At 45.2% G+C, this 21,609-nt stretch overlaps 1 protein-coding gene across 1 annotated transcript in view; it reads left to right on the top strand.

Moving 5' to 3' along the window:
* Positions 1-20,597, top strand: part of CCDC50 (coiled-coil domain containing 50) — a 38,330-nt gene extending 17,733 nt beyond the window's left edge. The window contains exons 2-11 of the mRNA XM_054282684.1: positions 145-207; positions 1,543-1,672; positions 6,119-6,209; positions 8,862-8,970; positions 14,598-14,704; positions 15,293-15,337; positions 15,902-16,006; positions 16,898-16,977; positions 17,972-18,063; positions 19,050-20,597. Of these exons, the coding sequence (XP_054138659.1) occupies positions 145-207; positions 1,543-1,672; positions 6,119-6,209; positions 8,862-8,970; positions 14,598-14,704; positions 15,293-15,337; positions 15,902-16,006; positions 16,898-16,977; positions 17,972-18,063; positions 19,050-19,069 (842 nt within the window). The 3' untranslated portion in view covers positions 19,070-20,597. The remainder of the gene's footprint in view (positions 1-144; positions 208-1,542; positions 1,673-6,118; positions 6,210-8,861; positions 8,971-14,597; positions 14,705-15,292; positions 15,338-15,901; positions 16,007-16,897; positions 16,978-17,971; positions 18,064-19,049) is intronic.
* Positions 20,598-21,609: the final 1,012 nt, after the last annotated feature.

The raw sequence follows: 21,609 nt of genomic DNA, 5'->3' as shown, positions 1-21,609 counted from the left end.
GAAAAACCACAATTCCAGACCTTGGCTAGTAGAAACTGTCAGAAGTTCATATGCTCCCCTGACTACCATAGCTTGTTTTATGCTTTTTTGGTTTGCTTTTGGTTTTTCTGGTGCTAATTCTCTTTACTTTGTTTCCCTGTTCAGTGTGTCGAGACTTCGCTATTCTGGAAGATCATACCTTGGCCCATAATTTACAGGAACAAGAGAGTAAGTAGCAACAATCTTCAGAGCAAACTGAAGCCAGCTTGTCCCAGCAGATAGCTGGCTTTATTTGATTTTGCTAAGAAAAATGCTTCCTGCTTTTATTTAATTTTTTTCCTTTTAATGGAATACAGTTTATTATTGCTGTCTTCACTATCCTGTAGCACTACACTTCACTCTGCTCCAGCTCACATTGTACCCCAGAGATAGTTGCATTTTATATTTCAATTTTGAGCTCTCCTTTAGAGTTGAGTTTGTTTGTGCCATTTATGATGAAAATTGCATGTAGGAGTGCACTTGGGGTTTTGTTGCTGTGCAAGGTTTTTAGAAATGACTAGCAATTTTGGAAGCTTCAAGTTTTATAGTCTGACCTAAAGTACCACCAGAAGAGGTCTGTTTGTTTACTTATTTCAGAATTACCAGTGTCTGCCTTTTGAAAGGAGCCGTTCTTTTCAGACATTTTGAGGTAGGGCAGCTGTACTCTAGAAGAGTTTATAAAGGAGGAAAAAAAGGACAGCCAGAAACTGCAAAGTGACTGGCGCTTTTTTTTTTTTTTAATTAACTTTTTTTTTACATGCTTATCTCTTAGTTTGGGTATGTTTATGTTGTAGTTTCAGGTGTGGTGGCCTCTCTAATCAGCTTCTCATGGATTTGGTATCTGCCAGTACCAGGTGCTAATGCCATTCCTGCTGCTCCACCAAGGGTGCAGCTGCTCATGCCCTTGGTGCTGGAACCTGAGAGCATTGAATTAAAGAGGGCTCTGGGCTGCAGCTCACGTAGCCATTTTTTCTGGCAGGCAATATCCATGTATGGTAAAGGACTCACTGGAGCACGAAGTTGCTCTGTTGCTAAATATAAAGGTAGGGAGATTTTTGGAACTGGTTCTGCTGAGAGTGAGAGGAGTTTTCTTCTGTAGAGGTTATTGAAAACAAAATAGAAAAGTGTCCATAATAAGTGGTTTAGGTTCAGCTCATCCTCACTGGCCTCTGGTGGTCCCTCCCAGACCCACTTCATTTGTCTGTGGTGATTTTCTGTGGTCAGAGAATGAAATTCAAAGCCTAAAAACCATTCCCTATAAACCTGGATGTGTTTAAGATACACAGAACTTGTTTTGGTATCAGACCCGTATACAGCCCCCACAGTGCTGAAAAGAGGCAATCTCAAGCTGCTAGCAGAATTTCAGTTCAGGACTTTCCCACCTTTGGAGAGATTGCTTGGTGTTTCCCTGCCAAGATCTGTCTTCCTTTCTGGGCTGGAATCTCCCTCCCACTTGGTTTATCTTGTTCACTCAGTGAAGTTCTGCAGCCTGATTTGAGGGTTCTTGTCTGTGTTTATTTCCAGTTGAGCATCACTTGGCCACAAATGTTCAGCGTAATCGTCTGGTGCAACATGACTTGCAGATGGCCAAGCAGCTGCAGGAAGAGGAGGATAAGAAAGCCCGTGCTCAAATCCAGAAACACCAAAAAGACTTGTGAGTTTGTGCTGGAGATCTTGGAATGGGAATGCTAGTCCCATTTGGTCAGAGCACTAATAGCAGCTGCTTTGAGCTGACAGTGTGTGGGGTTCATCAGCCTTTTGCTGTTGTTTCTTTTTTTCTTTGGCTGTCCACTGCTGTGAAAGCAGTGATACCAGGTTCTGGCACAGGAATGAGAGAAGTGGGGTGGTCTTGGAGCCCATCCTGCCTTAGATACTGTTGCCTGTCCATGAGAAGGAGTCTTCCCATTCTACTGCTTGTTGTGAAAATGGGGTAACTTGGCCACCTGTGTTGACCTTGTCCCTTGCTGAAGTTTGAGAGTGAAGGAACTGTGCCACAGAAATACCCAGTGCTACAGGGAATCTCTGTCATGTGGAAATGCAGATATTGGTGTGTTTGCCCTGTGCCTGGTGAATGTTTTTGAGGAGCTGGGTGTGATGCTTTTGGTGTCCTGCTGCACTGACAGGCCCTGTGTGTGCTTGCAGCTATTTATTCAACATGAAGTGACCTGGGAAGGGAATTGCTGCTCCAGGGTGGCTTGATGGGGATGGATGTTGGGGGACAGGCCTTCTCTTGCAGTCACTGACTGCTGCAGTAACTGTGGGAGGGTTTAATGACTGATCCAGTTTGCTCAGTCCCCACACGCCACATCTTAACCCTGTGGTCTGTGGTTTGGCTCTCTGTGTGCCATGGCTCTCAGCTGTGGAGCTGGTGTAGAAGTGAAACATGGCAGCACAGGGCAAAACAAACTGTGCTTTCCAGTCCAGAGTGGGCTTGCAGAGCACTGGATGGTTCATGGGACAGGGCTCAGCCAGATCCCACTTGTGAGATGTGGGTGGATGGGGGTCCCTGCAAACACAAGGTCTGCAAGGCAGGATGCATCTCCCAGCAGCTGTGCTGCCTCCTGACTGTTGTTGGGTTCTGGAATGCCACCCACCAGGTGCAGTTGGGGGTGGATCACTGAGCCTGGATGGCTCATCTGGCAGGACCAGTGACAGAGCAGAAGAGCTCTGTACTGCAGATGTAGGAGATACAGCACTGGCTTCAAAGCAGCAGCTCATGAAAGCTCTGAAGCTGGGGCGTGACAGATCAGCCACTGTTTTCAATGTTCCCAGCACACTGGTACAGACCTTGTGTACATATGTATCTCTCTAAGTCTGTGCTTTTTTTCAATAGTTCTATTTCTTTATTACCAATTAGAGATGTGAGTGAGTAAATGACAACATAAAAATTGATTTTGTATGGCAGACATGATTCTTCTTTGTTACTTGCTGGGAGCTGCAAACAATTTTCTTGTTGTAGGACTCTAAAATGGCATTTATGAACTTTGTGAGCCAAAGCACAGGCAGAACTGCTGATGTAAAACGTTATGTCAGCAGCAGTTCTGCTCCTGAGAGCAGGAGCTCTTCTGCAAGAATAGTAAAAGAAGTTGGAGGCATCCTTTTGTAATTGGATCTGTTTCTTCCTTAATTCTTTGTACATTCCCACTATCTCTTCCTTGTCCAAGAGTAGCATGTACTAGCAACAAAATAATCCCTGTTGTTGTTGCTTTCTGTGTCATGTAGCAGAGTTTGATGCTACAAGGTGATGGAAGGAGTAAGAGAGCAGAACTGAGGGGTCTTTAGAAACAGGAAACAAAAAAGCTCTTCAAATTTATTGGCTTTCTAATTTCTCTCAGAAAGACTTTGTGAAGATAAATGAGAGGAGAGAAACATCTCTTTTTAAGAATCCAGGGAAGCATCAAACCTGATTTTCATGCTTCTTTAAAAGCATCTCTCGCATCTAGCTGAGCAGCCTGCACACTGCTAAGCATAGTAGCAAGATTACTAAAATAAAATAGTGTGAAAATATGTTCTTTCCCTGTTTTGCTCTCAGTGTGTGATAGTTCTGTTGCACTGATGTGAACAGTTCCTTTGAACAGTTCCCTTAAACAATCCCTTTTTTTCTCCTCATCTGGAAACAACTAGTATCTGCAGTCACTGTGAATGGGAGGGAGCTTTCTGATCACACAAACTTTTAGGTTTTTTTCTCTTTTTTCTAAACTGATGTAGAATTTTCTCGACTTTCTTAGCACTCCTGGCTGCCCAGGAGGGAAGGACACATGAGTGGGATGTTCAGGAATGGTGATGTTTATGTTGCTCTGGCTGATTTTTGGGGTCTGATTGGCACTTGAGCTCACATTAAGGAAACTGAAGGGCAGGAAGAGCTGTCAAAGCTCTTGAACCTATTTTCTTCTGCTCACACAAGTTAATACATTAGTTCATGTTCACTAAGTAATCAAGTCTCAGTATTTAATTACTGCTGAGCAATAAACCTCCAAATCTAATCCTCTATAACTGTTGTTCTTAGGAATTGATGTGGTGTATTCCAAGATGTGTCATCAGAAAGAAGAAAATGCTTTTGTGTTTGCAATACTTCAGTGTTCTTTGCTGGTAACACCAGCAGGAGAGGCAATGACCTTGTTGCCTTGGCTCTGAAAGATGATTAGTTGTTTTTCTGTCCTGTTTGTTTTCAATAGGATGTATTTTAAGCATTTAGCAAGTCAGTTTGTGCTGATGAACTTGGCACCTTAGCTCTGCTCACAGGTGCCAGGGGAACTGGAGACGTGCAATGCCTTGATGTGTCTGACCTTTCTAACTTATTTTCTACCCAGTTTCATGTCCTCAGAGCCTGGGGTTGTAAAGGATCCACTACCAGGCTCACGGACAGCCTGCTCCCTGGGATTTGCTTATTCAGATATTGTTTTCCTGGGAGCTGTGGTTCTCTGCTGGTGCCAGGTTTGCCAAAGTCTCTTTTTAAAAAGCAAGTTCAAGAACTAGATTTGCTGCTGTGTGAACTCTCGTGGCTTTGAACAGATCTGTCCCCAGAGTCAAATGAAACACACACAGGCACACGCAAAAATTGCCAGGTTTTATTATCTGGATGAAGAAAATTGTATCCTGGGATGTTTGACCTATTGATAACTCCAGTCCAGAGGTCTGCTCCCAAGGAACTGTTGACAGAAATCTTCTTTTCCTTCCTGCTGTGTGTACCTTTTTGTTGCCTATGACAAATGGGCTGTTCCTTAGTGACATCTGTCCTCTAAAACCCTGTTGTTGCAATGTTCTTCCTCTCCATCCTTGCCACATATCCACTCCTTCTGCTTCTCTCCTTCTTCTTTACTTTCTGTAAAAGAAGGTTCCGTGCTACTGGCTGCTCCATCCATGCCACATTTCTTGTTTTTGCAACAAAATGTGCTTGTCTGCACTTGAGTGTTTTAACTTCCTCTTCTCATGTCCTAGGTTCTTTCCCAGTCCTTTGCCTCCAGATTCACTAGGTCATTTATGCCCAGATTCTTGCTTAAACCTAGAACTAGTTGCCCCAGCCCACATAGCACAGCTTTGACATAGCTCAGTCTGCTTCAGTTATTTGCTTGTCTTCCACTCTTGATAGTGTTTTCATCACCTGTCTGATCATTGTCAGTGTATTCTAATAAGGCAGGCTCTGCTTGCTGCTGCTCACAGCTGTTTTCCTCCTATGCCTTGCCTCTCAGTAGTTGCAATTGTGGGGATTGGCTTTCCTGACATGTTTAGAGCTGGTCTTTAACTCAATCTCAACAGTGCTGAGAGAGAGAACTTTTAGTTTTTCTTTTCAGATGCCCCAGTCCATTTCTGAATTGCCCTGAGGAATCCTGAGCCATTGTTCCAGCCTGTTTGCTGGACATCAGAGCATGCTGCTGAGTGTGGCACTGTTCCTGCAGATGCTTTTCAGCCTTCCTGGTCTGTCTGCACAGCCAAACCTCTCATGTCTCAATTGCTCTGATCTCTCCCTGTCCCCAGTTCATGCAGTCTTGTGTTCCTCCATCCACACTGGCACTGTGGCAGTGGCTCCTTTCCCCCTTGTTTTGACACGTGTTGCTCCCTTGCCTCTGGGCACTGATCCTGCTTTTGTATCTTGTCCCACCTCAGTGGCATTTCTCATTCATTACTGAACTGCCACCTCCAGCCTCCACTTGGCTTATGTACCATATTACTGCACTTCTTTCTCCTTGGCTTACATGTGAAGGCCACTTCCCAGTAGTGCCTGCATTAGCCATACCCCTGAACCTCTCCTTAGATACCACATGGACAAAAACTCAGCAGAATTAGGCTGTTTGCAGACTCCTGAGCACTACCTTGGCCTGCCCTATTTTGTGGTACCCATCTCCTTTCTTAGCAACCTGCCCATGAATCTCTTTTACATTTTACTCCGTGGATGTTTTGGGAAGTATTTTCTAAATTTGGCCACCAGTAAGTACAGGGAGTCCTGGTCTCTGGTGAGGATTCATAGCTCTGCACTAACACTGAGTAATAATTCTTTTGTGTAAATTGGGTGGATTTTTTTTTAGCTCTTTTATCCCTTTCTCCAGGCTGACTGATGCTTGTGAGTGCAGCTGCCTATAATCCCTGTCTCCTTGCCTTCCAGGGAACGCCAGGACTGCGAGATTGCTCAGGAAATCCAAGTGAAGCTCGCGTTTGAAGCCGAGGAGCGCCGCAGGCAAGAGGAAAAAGACGAGGTAACCTTTAAAGCTGCAGGGATGGATGGCAGGGCTATTTGTAGCAGCCTTTTCAGGGCAGACATTTCTTGGCCAGTAGCCACAGGAGTTGGCTTGCATGGTGGCAGTCCTTGTCATGACAGAGCTCTGTATGCACAGAGATTTTGGGGAGTCCTGTTACAGGAATAAGATACAGTCATGGTCCTCACACTCAAGGGTCATAAGGGTTGTTGATGCCAGTGGCCTTGCTAATGAAGAGGTCAAGTAATAGGTAAGTCTTGCTGAGGTGTTTATTGCCCTGCTGTAGGAAGTTGTAATTGTTTTTACACTCTGAGACCTGCTTGCTTTCTTAAATGCAAGAAGACAGGTACTGCTCTTGGGAGAATCCTGGGCCATTATTTCTTTGTCTTTAATGCAAAGATTTCAGACTCTCAGCCCAGCCATCTGTTTCTGGCTTCTCCATTCTTCAATTTAGTATTTCACAGCCTGAACACCCTGTTACAGTTTCTTGCTGTAAGGAATCTGTAAGCAGATTCCTTTTGTGACTTCAGAATGTTTCTCTGCTCCTTTTGCTTGAAAGTGGGTGGTGTGGTTTGTTCATAGTGTACAAAGGGTTTTGCTTGTTGGTTGCCTCAATGGATCAGCCTGTCAGATAGTTTTCAATAAACCCACAGAGTCGAGGAACACCTGTGAGAACCTGCAGTTTCAGATGGTTTCCTGAGGAGCCTGGGTTGTCTTGAGATGTTCAAGGGGCACCTGGTAGAATTCTCTGTATTAGGAAGAGCTTGAACACAAGGCTGTATTTCCTGGCAGAGCCTGAAATAAGAATCTGCCCTTGCCTGACAAATGCATTGGGGTTTTTTGCAAGACTTAATTTTCTTCTCCTACCTACTTCAGTATCAAGCAAGTACTGAAAGGCTGCCCAGACAGATGGGATGGCTTGGCTTCCCAGAGGAGCTTGTGCTAACAGAGTGGGAGGAGCCCATTGGCTATAGGATTTCTGCTTAAAAGGTACTGATCTGTCATATTTTTATCAGGAAGGTGAAGGAGATACAAAACTAATATTGACTTGTAGAACTGCACCTTTCCTTCCTGCTTTATATAGAGAACTGCAGGGATGTCAGCAGTCTGACCACAGGTCCTTGCAGCCTGTCAAACCTGCCTGCTGACCGTCTTGTGCAGCTGGTAGCAGGCTCCAGCTGACTGTGCCTTAAAGCAAGGAGAAGTCATAAATATTCTCTCTCTTCCTGCTGGTACATGGGAAGTTCCCAAGTGTGTCTGTAATGTAGCTGAGGACTGAGGCAGATCCTTTCTGGAGTGCAGGTATTTTAAATGAAGCACTAAGCCTGCCTGCCCTGCCTGCTGATGAATCCTGTTTGTAAGAAGTGGTTTGTGTGGATTTGCAAGTCCTGAGCTGTCTCAGTCCTGGAGATAATGTGCTTTAGCTCATATATTTATAGACTTACAGTACTTGCTAGAAAGGTTAACCTTGTCAGGGAAAGGAGTTTGTGGAGGTTTAGTTTTTTGGGTTGTTTTTTGTTTTTTTTTTTTTTTGAAAGAGCCTGTGGCATCCCCAGATTTTCCACAAAGCTGGTTTCAGAGCAGATCTTCCCTGAATCCTGAAATAATAGTTTGTACTTGAGCAGCCATCCAAGGTCCTCCAGTGCTGGCTTGGCTCTGGAGGGTGTTGACTCTTAGTTTGCATTTCAGCCATGCCTTTCCTGCCTGCAGTGTCCACTTTACATGCATGGCTCTGTAAAGGTCCTGAGGATTAGGAAGGCTTAAATGAATAGCATCCAGAGGGGCAGCATGACATGCTGGTGTCTCCCAGCTTTGCTCCCCAGCTCCAGACTGGCTTCACTGACTCACAAGCTCATGGGCCTCAGAGGAGCAGGCCCCAGGGAGCTGTTTGTGGTTCCTAGGCCTTGTTGACCCATTAGTCATCTGGAAGGAAAGCCAATTAGGAAAATGGAGTGCTCTTCTCTTTGGCATATCTACCAAAACTGTGACAGGAGACAAATGGCTGCAGTCCCCACTGTGCTCCTGCCTTGTGCCTAGTTTGCTCCTCCTAATGTCCTTTCGATTTTCTTTTCCTTCAAGTCTCTGTCTGTCAAACTGATGCATTTCCCTGCCTGGCATCCTGTAGTCCCTGCAAATTACAGCCAGTGTGAAGTGAGTTCACAGTTTACTTGGGGAACTCCTTCCAGTCAGAAGTGCCTTTAGCTGGACAGTCTTTGCCTCTGTGCTCTTCTTTCCCTGGTAGAGTGTAAGGAGGAGATCAAGCCCATTGCCATTACTGGCTGTGCACTTTCGTGACTTCCAAATCCTTGTGGAAAGCCTGAGGTTGCACACACAGTCTCTTCTGCCCTGCTTTGGCCTTTAGGGCTTAGCAGGCTTGTGTGCAGGAGGAGCAGGAACCTGGGAGTTTGCCATGGTGTTGGAATCTCAGTACTGGGCTGAGTTGACTACTGGTTGCTGATATGGCCTCTTGTGTCACCCATTAATTTGAAAGCTTCATCCAGTCCAGGGGTTGAATTTGAGTAACCGTTGTTGTGTCTGAAAAGTTAATTTTTTTTTGTAAGGATTTTAATAATTGAATAAAGAATTTGATCAAAAGTATCTGGAGATACTTTTTATTGGTGATTTCATGGCTGTTTTCTTCCATCTCTGCAGGATATTGCCCGTCTCCTACAACAGCAGGAAGAGAAAAAGCACAAGAAGCACTACCCAGAGTCCCAGGGACACACAGGCTATGAAGAGAGCTATTATGCACAAAATGGAGGTATGTTTCTGCAAGATAAAAGGTCAGGATCATGGCAATGTAGGTGAACCTGGTGATCTGACAACTCTTTATCCCTCAGACTCAACTTTATGCTACAGACCTGCATTTAGCACTGTAGCATTACATCAGTTTCTAGGGTCAGAATCAGATTATTTTTTAATCAGGAAGTATTTAGTTAAAAAAAAAAGGCAAAGACAATTGAATAGTTTTTATTGTCCTTGAAGGTGGCCTAAATGACAGGGATAGGTAAGGTGGTTTGTGAATGTGCAAGTACAGCCAGACATGCATGTTTTAGAAGTGCTTGTGGAAGAAGACAGTGGCTGATAAGGTAGTTACTGCTGTGTCACACCAGGGGTGTGTGGGGGAGAAATGCTGGTGAAATTCCATGCTTGCATTTGAAGAGAGACAGTTCCATGTGCTCATTTGTGATGCTGGCACAGCTACATGAAGGAATAAATGCTGGTTCATGGAGATGTTTCAAAAATAGCTCCTTGCAGGTATGTATCCAAGCTGTAAAATTAGCACAACTGCCTTGAATGACTTACTGAAGAACAAGGTCATCTCTACAGAATGTCTCTGCTGTGATTATCATCTGGGACTGTACAGTGTGGAAATGATTTGATCCACAGTGCTCTATTGCTTCATTTTGGTCAGCTTCTGTGATTGAATACAGACCTTCTTTAAGCTGGGAGGAGAGAATCAGGGTGTATTTAATTATGGAGCAATCTGGGGATGGCTTTGCTCTGTGCTGGTGGTGGTTCCTGTGTTCTTTCTTCAAAAATGTGGTGAGGAAGATGGGTTGCTTTTGATTAACAGATTGTGAAGATGAAGATCAAACCTCATTTCTCATTTTAACATCAATGCCATTGGCAATTTAAAATCCTTTATTTGAACTTACACAAAGTATTTTAGTTTCAATTTGGAAGAAGTTCAAAGATAGCCAAGAGAGTTCAAAGCACAAAGTTCAAAAGTGCAAAACAGTAACCAAGTGGAAACTTCATGATCACAAATCCTTCTACATGTACAAAGCTGGGAAAAATTGATCTTGGAGTCCTACAGCCAAGCCACTCCTCAGGTTTTCAGAATTAAATGGGGGAAGTCTGAAAAAATACAATATAGGCAAAAGTGTGCATGCAGAGATGGAAGGACAGGATGGATTTTGTAACAAATCAGCTGACAAAGCCTGTGACTTCCTGAAGTAAGACTGTGGTTTGGACTTGGAAGGTAGGATATCTTGTGGGCCTGTTTTCTTCCTGCAATAATCTATAATTTTGAAGGTGAGGCAGGAGGTGTTTGCCTGGCCAGTCATTGCAGTGCTGCTCTTAATCTGTGCTCCTTAAGCTATAAAGGACTGGAGTGGATTTTATTCCTGGATCATCTAGCTTGTTGTTCTGGGAACTCTTAATTACTTGAGCACCATTTGATTAGGTTTCAGCAGCCTTGGTTTGTATTGTCCTCATTAGTTGTGAATTGAAACAAATAAAAAGCCCTTGCTTTGTTTAAGTTTGTTTTTGTTTTGGTGAGGGTGGAGTGTGTTTTTGGGGTTTTTTTCTTATTGTTTGAGAATGAGGTAAAATTTATCCACATCCAGGAGGAATGTGGATGAGGCCTATTGCTCCAAAGCAACCTGAGCTCTTTAAAAGTGGAAAAATAAACACAAGAAAAGACAGAGTTCCTCCCAGCAGTGCCTGTGCCATGAAAAACATTTTTGTATTCACTCAGTCACTTGCTGCCTCAGAGAGTAACACCAGGGTCTGTGGAGTGTTTACATGGCCCCCATGGAAGGTGCCAGAGGAACCAGCACCTGTTGATGAATTAATCACCCTGAGATACCCCAAAAACAAATTATCTGCTTGGGTTGTCTGGCATGGTTGTGTTACCTGCAGCAATCCTTTCCCAGCACAGCCAGGCTTTGCTCTTTTGTGTTTTCCTGCTCTCTGCTGTTGTATTTATTGAGCTTTCCTCAATGACAAAATTGAATTAATTTTTTGATCCCAGTGACTGTTGTTCAAAAAGTGACTCTTGCTTTCAGGCTCTGGTCTCTGTTGTTCAGTAAGTCACTTGGATTGTTTGATTGGTTATTTGCTTTCTGTAAATCATATTTATGATCTAAAACTCAACAGAAAAAACCCAACCAGTTAAAGAGTGACCACAGCAGTTCCTGTTACAGTTCTTGGACTTTTAAAAAAACACCTGTTCTGGATAAAAGTCACACAGACTTGTTTTGAAGGTGGATTTTCTGTAGGCTCTATTTTTGCTGGCTCTGAAAAAGTTTTTTCTGAATAGAATGACTCGAAGGGAACATTCAGTTTTGGTGTAAGGTTTGTTTTTCTCCCTGTGAAATCTAGATAGATTGTGAGACAGAGCTATTCATTAAAAAATGCAATTCATGTGCAGTGAAATCTATTTAAAATATTTTGAGATACTCTAAAGCAAACTCTGGACAGTTGAGGAAAGTCTGCTGCTGCAGGGTTTTTCTGGTGGGGGTTGTGTGTGTAGTTCTGTTTCAAATCAATCTCTGCTTCAAGGCATTTTTTTTATTTTGAAAAGCTGCTGTAGAGAGATAATCGTTCACTTTGTGCAATGATTTTACTTAGCAAATAGGTTAGTTGAAAAAATAAATCAATTAGTAAATAGTATGCAGGCAGATTGCTGCATCCTCATAGCTGTTTCAGGTTTATTACTGAAACTAAAAGCAGAGAAAAATTCTACCTGCTTTCTGGAAAGCAGAGAGGAAACAATCCCACCAAAATGCCAAGTAAGCAGCTTTTCTAGCTGCAATGCTGAGGTCAGGAGCCTGGGTTTTCTGAAGTCTTAATCTGCCCTAAAATTTCTGTCCATAACTGCCTTTGCATTCAGAGCTGAAACTTCTTTTTGGACAATGAGTAAGTGCAGGCCCTGAGACTTGTGGGTCTGCAAAAGATACAAGACAGTCTGTTGTGGAGGATGTTTGGATGCTGCAGCTATCCTGTTCTTGCTTTTAAAGGAAAAAAAACCTCCTATCCTACCTGTTTACTTCTTTTCTGCTTTATGTGGGTCTTCTCCCACAGTTAAGTTTTTCTTATGAAAAACCTTGTCCCTGAAGCCAGGGCAAGGCTCACCTGTGCTTATAAACCAGGGTCCAACCTGACCACTCTGCTTGGCCCCTCCTGCCTTTATGCCCCTCATTGTCTCCCAACTTTTCCTGCATCTTGTGCCCTTCTTTGCAAATCTTCCCCAGGTGGTTTCAGGACCTGCAGCAGCGATGTGTCATCAGGAGATGAGCTGCTCTCTTGGCAGTTTTTCAGCCCCAGTGGCATCATTAAAAGTCATTTGTCTCTGTATTGACTTGTCCTTGTCTAGGAAGTGCTCAGACACTTTTGGGTTGGACCTGTGCTTTCTGTTCCAACCTTGTTGCCTCCTGTGCTGCCCTGCTAGCCAGGCTGCCATTTCACTGTGTCTTCTCTTATACCCTGCCAGCCTTATCTGTCTCTGTTATTACTCTTTCTTTCATCATGCTTTGCCTGCATTTTCAGCACCTTGTATCAAGCTCCTTCCTCTCCCTGCTGTGAGTCTGGCCTCGAACCTCCATTAACCCCTGCACCACTAACCCCCTCCTTGTTTGTCCCCCCATTGCTCAGAGCAGCCCTGGGGTGAGCCCAGAGAGCAGATTTCTGAAGCTCCCAGAGCACACAGGCATGGCAGGGGCAGGCACCAGCAGAGAGAGCACCGAGGACCCCCCTCACCTTTGCCCAGCCGTGCCCCCACACACGGGCACTCCAGCTCAGAGGGCCGTGGAAGGTCTCCTCAGCTGAGAGAGGCCAGAAATGGCCAGCAGCAGGAGCAGAAGACAAGCAGCCAGGGAAGGTCCAGGAGACATCTCAGCCTTGACCTGGAAAGAGAGACTGAGCACCGTGCCTATGATCACAGCAACAGCTGGGAGCCGCAGGAGAGGAGGAGAGCTGGCAGGGAGAAGGAGAGGAGACTTCTCAGTCCTGATCTGGGCTTGGAGCATGGACTCACAGAGGAAGCACGGCACAGCAGAAAGCCACCAAGGCAAGACAGAGAAAAGCACCTTCCCCTCCTTGAGATGGAACTGGAGGCAGAGCAGGAGACCTGGCACCGGGGTGGCAGACAGCACCCTGAGAAACACAGATCTCACCACCAGGGCCACTCGTCACACAGGATGGCATGGGATGAAAAGCTCTGTGATGCTGAATCTAGAGATGACCATAGGAGGGGTGAGGCAAGAGCCTACAAAAGGGCAGGACACAGGAGACACTCCCCCTCCCCTCATGCTGTGAGCCAGGGGAAGGTTGGAGACTGCCAGCGAGACCCAGGTAACCGAGTGATGGGGAAGGTGTGCCTGTGTGTGGCACCTTTGTGTGCCCCATACTGTTGTCTAAGATGTGTTTGCCTTCCTTGAAGATGCTTCTCTCCTGTATCTACCTGCAATGTGTACACAGGGAATCTTGCCCAGGTTTCTTCCTGATTTAGCAGAATTCTTCTTATCAATTAATGTTCTTGCTCTGTATCCTGATGTTCCATGGCATTGGAGAGGATGAGTAAGAAGGCTCTGTTGGAGGTGGTGCCCTTGGTATCCTTTTGTTTAAGAAAACAAATTTCTTCCCCCCACCAAAAAAAAACCACCACACCATCCCCAAAGAAAGACCCCCCAGAAAACTCCAGCCAACACCCAGCTTTTGTTTTTAAAATACATTTTGTGCAGTGGCCTCCTTGTATGGGAGGGAAAAAAGGGAACAAACCCCTGAATGTTAGGTTATGGTTGTATTTTGTGGAGTTGAGATGCAGGACTGTAGTGAGCACACTTTGCTTAAGCACGAAAAAACCCAGCAATTTTCATCCACTTCTTGTTGAAAACCCTGCTGCAACTTAATTCATTTTGGGCAAAGATCACTAGTGGCACTGGGCATCCAACTGGGTTCTATTTGCAAGATTCTTGCCAAATTCTGTGCAAGTGGAATTTTCTGGGAAATGTGTACCTGTGTAGTTCTTGCTCAACAAGTTCTTGGCTTTAAAGATCCAGACCCATCATTCTACTTTTAAAGACACTGGGACAGTTCTTCTTCCTCATGATACAAACACTTTCCTTAGAGAAATAGAAGGTTTAGCTTTGAAATAACGGAACTCTATACTTAAAACAAGAACTGAACATTATATGAACTTTAAAAATGCTTACTTTTCTGTTTTCTCATTGAATTTTAAAATTCATTGGTCATGCCAAGGAAGAAATTGTCTGAAAACTCATGTGAGCCTGTCCTGGGTAACCCTTGGAGCCCATGCTGCTTCAGCAGTGCGTTCAGACTCTGCTGTGCTCATATCAAATGTTGGGCTGCTCTCTGCTGCCCAGTTTTGCCTCTGTATCTGTATCAGATACAGAGAGTCACAAGTTTATCAGAGAGTGACAAGTTATAATTCCTTTGCTAGCACTGCTGTCACCATAGGGACATGGCCTGTTCTGCCCTGGAGTTGCATTTGTTGTCTGAGACGGGGTGTGGGAGGTACACTGTGATGATCTCTGGTTCTCTTGAGTGGGGGGTTTGCAGGTGGCTGAGGAGATGGTGGGGATCTCCTTCCCAAAGGATTTGGAGAATGGTTGAGTTGGTTGTTTTCTCTCAATTCTGCAGGCACTAATTTGAGGGGGAGGACACAAGGCCTGTACGATGGCCCCCGGATGGAACAGGAGCTGTCTGATGCAGAGATTGCTCGGAAGCTGCAGGAGGAAGAGCTCCTGGTAAGTCGAGAGGGTGCATTGCTCAACTCAAAGGAACTAAGGCAACCAGCACAGACAACTTTGCTTTGTAAACCTTTAATGTATAAGAGTGACTATAAGACCTAAGGTCTTGCTGCCTTCTGCTAATTACCCTTGTCTTCCATACACACAAATATGGAGTGACAGCTGGCTTCCAACTAATAAGCCCTATTTTTTGAAATAAACACCCCAAAATTAAAATGCTGAAGCAAAGTGATATTAAATGGATGTTTCCAGGCAGGTGAAGATGGCATGTAGTCAGTGTAAGCAGCTCACAAGGAGACAGGCCGTTGCCTGTCTTTAAGAGAGAAGGCAGCAGAGTGGGAAATGCATTGTGGTGTGGCCAGGCAGATAGATAAGGGCAAAATTCAGCTGAAAAGTTGAAATGGCAGATTGGAGTTGGGTTATGAGGTAAGTATGAGGGTAGCTAAGTGTATTTGGAGAGGATGATGGTGTATTTGTAAGGGCACATACTTGCCCTGCCCCGTAGGTTGATGAGTATGATTAATTCAGAGATGGTAATTTTTTGTCTCTGATTTTCCTTCCCCACTTTCCCCCCCCCCCCTCCAGGCTAATGAAGCAGATCAGAAGGCAGCTCAAGTAGCCCAAGATGAGGTGAGAAACAAGTCAAATACTTGTGGAATTCCTTTACTTGCAGAAGCTGCTAAACAGCCCTTGTTTTCTCTGACCCTCTAGTTGTTAATTTCTTTCCTTGTAGGGGAAGCCTGAGCCTCTTGTGGGAATTTCTCTCAGATGGGTTTTGTGTATGGGCTGGCCAAGCAGAGAGTTGCACTGCCTGTTGCAACCATGACAAAGGCAGGAAGTTCATGGTTCTGCAAGAGCATTTCTTGTAACTAAAACCCAAGGGGGACTATCCAAGATGCTATGAGAAGAACCACTGACCCCCTTAAGGAGAAGGATAGAGGGCAGAAAGGATAGAGGGTCAGAAGGATAGAGGGCAGAAACGTTCTGCAAATGCAGTTCTGGTAAATCAGCTATTGGACATGCTGCATGCTGCCAGTCTTAATTTTGCCCTGTCCCTTGATTTCCGATCACAGATGGATGAAATCCTGGATTTGTACCCTTCCCATTCAGCAGCTGTCCATGGGAAGGGGTTTGAATAACTCAAACCCACAAGAGCAGTAAAATTGTCTGACAGAGCCTGTGTTTCCTTTCTAGGAAATTGCTCGTCTCTTGATGGCTGAGGAGAAAAAGGCTTTAAGAAAAGAGAAAGAAAGAGAAAAGTCTTCCTTTGAAAGGAGGAGGCATGATCAAGATTGGAAGGTATGGCAGGTTTTCGGAGGCGCCACAGATAAGGTGCTATAACATTTTTCCTATTTTCAGAGGGAGGTGAGTGTGTATAGTGAGAGCAAAAGGTGGTGATGCATCTGAAGGGTCTTGCTGTCTGTTACTCAGCTGCTCCTGAGCCTTTTGGAGCCACCTCCTTGCATAGATGCTTTTGGCTTCAGCCTCAAGCAAGGTAGTCCTTGGGACTCTAGCCTTGGAGGATGGCACTGGATGTCACAGCACCTTGTGGCCTCCCTGAAGCACTGTCAGTCCCTGGTGCAGGACCTTCCCTTCAAAAGCAGTAGTTGGTTCTGTTTGTGTAAGGGCAATGCAGCTGCTTCAGTTGTCACTCTGCCTCATAACTGGCTATGTAATGAAAGTTCTGAGTTTATCATGCCTGGTTTTGGTAGGAGTAACACCAGAGAGACTTGGCTGGCCAGCATGGAAGGGGATAGGAAACAAATTTTATGGTCAGCACCGCTAAGGTGCTAAAGGGGATGTGGTGTTAATCTTGGGGCCAGATGGAGGTAGCTCTGGTGTTTTCAGCCTCCTTCCTGAGTTTCAGTGGTTGCAGGAGCACAGCTGTCTGCAGCTGGTCCTTCCTGCTCAGCCCAGCCTTGTGCACTGTCATTACACCCAGACTGTGTTCAGCCCAGCTTCAGAACTGTCCCTTACTGCTGTCATGTTTTAGCACAGAAATTGGCTTGGCAAGGCTGGGTTTTTGCTGAAAATGATTCCTGATGCTCATTGCCATTTGCATGTCTGGCTGTAGTTAATTTTGTGTGTAAACCAAGCACAAAAGGTCTGTGTGGAATTGTGGCAGTCCCAGTGTCCTGGCCGGTGCCTAGCAAGGCACACAGATGAGCTGATTTCCCTTCTTCCCATCAGCCTGATGCAGGCGAGTCCACGCGCTCAAGGTCAAGAGAAGGGCCCGAAACTCAGCGACACAGAAGTGACAGGCCTTCAAGGTGAGCTTGAACTGGCTGGCAAGAATGGGGAGTGCAGCTGGGAAGCTGCTGAGAAGCTGAGTCCTAGGGAGGAGGTGTGGGATCACCAACCTGACCCACCCAGAGGGCACCCAGTGGAGAGCAGGGCGATGAGGGGCACGGAGCTCATGAGGGGTTGGTGACGTGCGTCACTCCGTCACTCACTGTGCTCGTGGCACTTGTCCATCTTGGTCCCCGTGCCCAGTGCTGACAGAGATTGATGAGCTTGTGCAGTGACATTTGTTAAATGGCAGAGAAACTTTGAGAGGGTTAAAGAGCTTCTGGGGATGTGAAACTAAATGTCATCTCTGGGCAGGAAGGAGCAATCACCATGCATTTGCACAGCTGCTCCCTTGGTCCTTGCTCCCAGTTGAGTCCTGTGCACAGCTCCCACTGCTGCATTTGAACACCACCCTGCAAGCAAGAGCACTGTGCTTTGGGGTGTCTCATCCCAAACTGGGAACGTGCTGTAGCCCAGTGCTGCTTCTGAATCCCTTGATACTCTGGCTGAATGCTCTTCATGAGGTACTAAACCCTGAAAGTGACCCCAGTGGCTTTGATTTCCATTCCAGAAACGAACCTAGAAATTCTTGTTGAACTTGCAAAAGAAACAACAAATGGAGCTGCAGGTGGAGATTGAGAGAGATCACATTAAAATACTCTGGGGGTAAAACTGCAAGCATTAACCACTTTAAAACACTGCCCTTTTGAGTAAAGTTTGCAGTAAACTTCATAATGGAAACTATTTCCTGATAGCTGAAACCATTATTAAATGAAAGGTCCATGGCAAGCAGCACATACTCTGCTTTTCTCACTGCAGAAGCAGTGAGGAGCTGTTCTGCAGGTGGAAGCTCTGGGCCAGGCAAGGTTTGCATCAAACTGACAGTAACAGGCCAGACAGCTGAGATGTTGCTCTTGCTGCACTGCTGTGACTTTGAGTTATTTCCCAGCACTCCTTTGACTCTGTGCTTGGCAGGTCACAGCCTCTCCTGGATGAACACTCTCGGTATTACACGAGCCAGCCCAGCCCCTTGCGCCACCACCCCAGACCTGAGCACTCTCCTAAAGGTAGGATCTGCCAGGGCTGCCCAGCACTGGGGTTGTTGTCAGCTCTTTTCCTCACACAAGGAGCCTGCAGGGGACAGAGTGATGGAAAGTGATGCAAATAAAGAAGGGGAATAATGCCCCAGCAGGCAGGTGATGCTGGGCAGTGTTTGGGTTGGACTTGCTGAGCACATTGCAGGCTGTGAGACTGAAAAACTGAATTGGTTTGCCTGGAATTTGTCAAGGTGCTGTCTGTATGTCTTCTCTGATCTCTTAATGATGAATGACTGTAAATCTAGGTAGCAAATGACAAAGAAGTGTCACGAAGACAACGTTATGATGGATTTTAGGTGACTCACTGTTCTCAAACAATCCAATACAAGACAGAACCTCACCTGTCTGGTGATCAGATGGGATGATCAGACAGAAATTTGTCCCGAGAGCAGGCTAGTTTCATTCCTGTAGCACCTCAGCACTGCTTTGTTGGTTTGTTTCCTGAAATCACTTGGCACAGAGCAGTGTGGGTAGGGTTGCCCTTGCAGTTGTTTTCAATCTGAATGCCCATTGTCTGAGTTATCTGTAGAGCCTCTGGGGAAGGAAGGGGGCAGTCTGAGTTTTACTCAGTCTCAAATTTCTTCCAACTCCACAGTGAGACTTAAATGTGGATGCTTTCCTTTCCAAAATTTAGTTTGGTAAACTTGGGTTGTGTCTTCATCAAGCAAGCTGGAAAGTTGATGGCACTTTATAGGGTGTGTTTGCTTTAGTGAGACTGTGCAATGGGGCTGCAGCACCCTAGAAGAAATGCAGATGTCTGCCTGTCCCATGGATTTGTCCTTCCTTTGCTTGAGTCATGTAACATATAGCTCCCATTTTGGCCTTTGACTTGACTAGTACCCTAGAAGTCAGAAAGATGGACAATAGGGCAGGCCAGGTAAAATATGTCTGCAGGCAATCATTTTTTCACCAGGATTTAGTCTCACAGACTGTTTCCTTTCTGTTTTGTTTTCCAGGTTCCCGTAGGAAGCAGTAAACTGTGCTAGCCTTTGCTTTGGTACTGACTCTTCTGTAGCAAACATTACTGGAATTGCCAGGCAACATTCTTCATCCCTGACCTGATGGGAGGCCCACCCTCCACTCCCAGGATCATCTCTTTAAGTGTTGTCATATTAAGGAAAATTGTTTGTTTCAATTTCTTACTCATCTGTGATGACTTGAGCAGTGCAGTATAATCTAGCTGCCACTGAGCTGTGCCAGTCAACCAGCTGGCTCAACAGCTCCCTCATACATTCTTTTCAGGCTTTCTTTTTATTTTTAAGTTTGGCTGGAGCTCTGATGAATAGGACAAATTGAGATGCATGTACAATGGGGGAAAATTGAAGAAATGAGTTGGGTTATGGCAATGCAGCAGAACATCAGAAGTACAAGTCCTTTTTACATGAGGATAACTTAGCAAAGAGCTATAAGAGGAATTGGGTTTCTTCCTGTGTTGGATAGGACAGCTGAGCCAACCTGACAGTCATATGAGCTTGCAGGAAGGAGAGAGCCTTGTCAAACATACACCAGCAAAAGCCAAACCCTGAGACTGGTGAGGCAGAAATAGCCTATGAAACAGAATTTTTAAACTGCTGTATTTCTTTCTAGGGTTTCCAACATTCTGAATAGAGTGTATATAGGCATTTAGCTCTAGGATATAGGATAGAACAGTTAAAAGGAAATACAATTCCAACTGAAGTTAGACCTTGCATGCATGACTTAGTATTTGCCAGGGAGTTCAAGAAGCTGTGAACTGTGGTTTGGGAAAACTCATACAAACAGATCTGTGTGTCTGAAGGGACCTCTGTGGTCACCTGCTTTGAGCTTCAGTGTGGTAAAAGCCAAGGAATTTCATTAAAGCCAAGTCAGATCTCATGTAACTCTTAGCTCAGTTGCTGATGCACTTGAGTAGAGTAATTTGTTTCTGAACTTGGATATGTCTTGTAAACATGGGGCTGATGGAGAGAGGGCCATATGGGCATTGAGCATCAAAATCTACAGTTACAGGCAACCTGAGCCAGACACAGAGTGCTGGTCAGTCCACACGATGTCTGTGCTGACTGCTTTTCCTCTCTGCTGCTCCATCCAGCTCCAGTCAGGAATAAAAAAATCATTGCTTTCTAGGGCACAGCAGGGTCTGCAGGTTTGCTGTCTTTATATATTTTCCCATGCAGTGATTCCGTCCTGGCTTGTTTTCCCTCCACTCTTTGAAAACAATTTTTCTCTTGCACAAAAAGTAGCCTTTCCCCCTGGCCTTCTCATTCAAATTCTATAGTCTTTTTAATAATTTTTTGCCATTATTTTCAGGTGTATTTTTAAACTACAAAGCTGAACATCTGGACACTGTCTTAGAGTGTGTTCAGCCAGGGCAGGCTGGTTATTCATGGGCCAGCCCAGTTCATGGCAGAGAGCTTGGCTGCCTTGCCCCTGCAGCCCAGCCTTAGTGCCAGCACCAAGTCTGTCTCACCACTCTCTCTTGGCTTTGGCTCTGCAGAGGAGGGCAGACACCTGTGTCTAGGGCAGGAAACGTGGACTTGTCCTCACCACTGATCTGCCTGGGAAAGGGGCCTTGGCAGCTCTCTGGAGCTTTGTGGGGAGGGAGCACCAATAGGAAATAGGAAGAGAGCCTGGCTGTCTGCTGTTCCTCTAGTGCACAGTTCAAGCCCTAAGGCAGCTGTAAGACTTTAACCTTGGCTGTTCTTGGTCAGGATAATTACTGGGCCAAATCACTGGGAAGACAGGGCAACTCTTTTTTCACATAAGTTGCAGGTGCAGGTTTAATACCACAAAACAAGGCCATGTCTTGCCTTGACCAGTAACTCAAAGACTTCCATCTCCTACTCCCACTGGCCCATTGGCAGCAGTTCAGTACCTGTGAAGAACCACATAACCCCAAAGGATCTCTGCTCCAGGGGTGCCCTAACCTAAAACCTTGCCATGTAGGACTTTGTGTATGGGCAGAATCCTGCTACCTGCATCCCTTGCTTCCACACTGTGGCTCACCTGCCTGCTCCTAAGTGACTTGCAGGGTCTTGCTTGCTGCTGCTTCTCAGGAAATATCCCAGTCAGCAGCTGGATTTTACTGTCCTTGCCTTCTTCCCACTTCTCATTCTGTCTCTGTCCATTCAGAAGTGTTCATGTTCTTTAAAAGGATTCAGAAAAAAAACAACATAGATGCTATTTTTTTCTTTTTTATTTGATAACTTGGCCAAGTGTGGCAACCTCATCTACCAAGGTTTTATTTTGTATGGATTTGTTTTTGTATTTCATGTAACAGTCAAAATTTCTACTGCTGAAAATGTCATTTTTTTTTCCTGTGGGCTTTTTTCTTTCATTGCCATCAGAGTAATTACTGTTGTGAAATGGATGCCTGGTGGGTTTGTAAGAATTAATACTTCCTACAAACACCCCAGTCCAGGCACTGCTGCTTGTACCACCTGATGCACTTGTGAAAACTGGATGGAGAAAAGTCCTGCCAAATCAGAAAGCGGTTGAGCTTTGTACTTGCTTGCAGAAAACTGGTGATTCTCTGCAGAA

Source organism: Melozone crissalis, unplaced genomic scaffold (genome assembly GCF_028551555.1).
Source record: "Melozone crissalis strain CALT ecotype California unplaced genomic scaffold, PUWL_Pcris_2 ptg000034l_1, whole genome shotgun sequence".
Taxonomy (NCBI): Eukaryota; Metazoa; Chordata; class Aves; order Passeriformes; family Passerellidae; genus Melozone; species Melozone crissalis.
The sequence above is the reverse complement of the archived record's forward strand: the minus strand, read 5'-3'. Positions and strand labels throughout refer to the sequence as shown.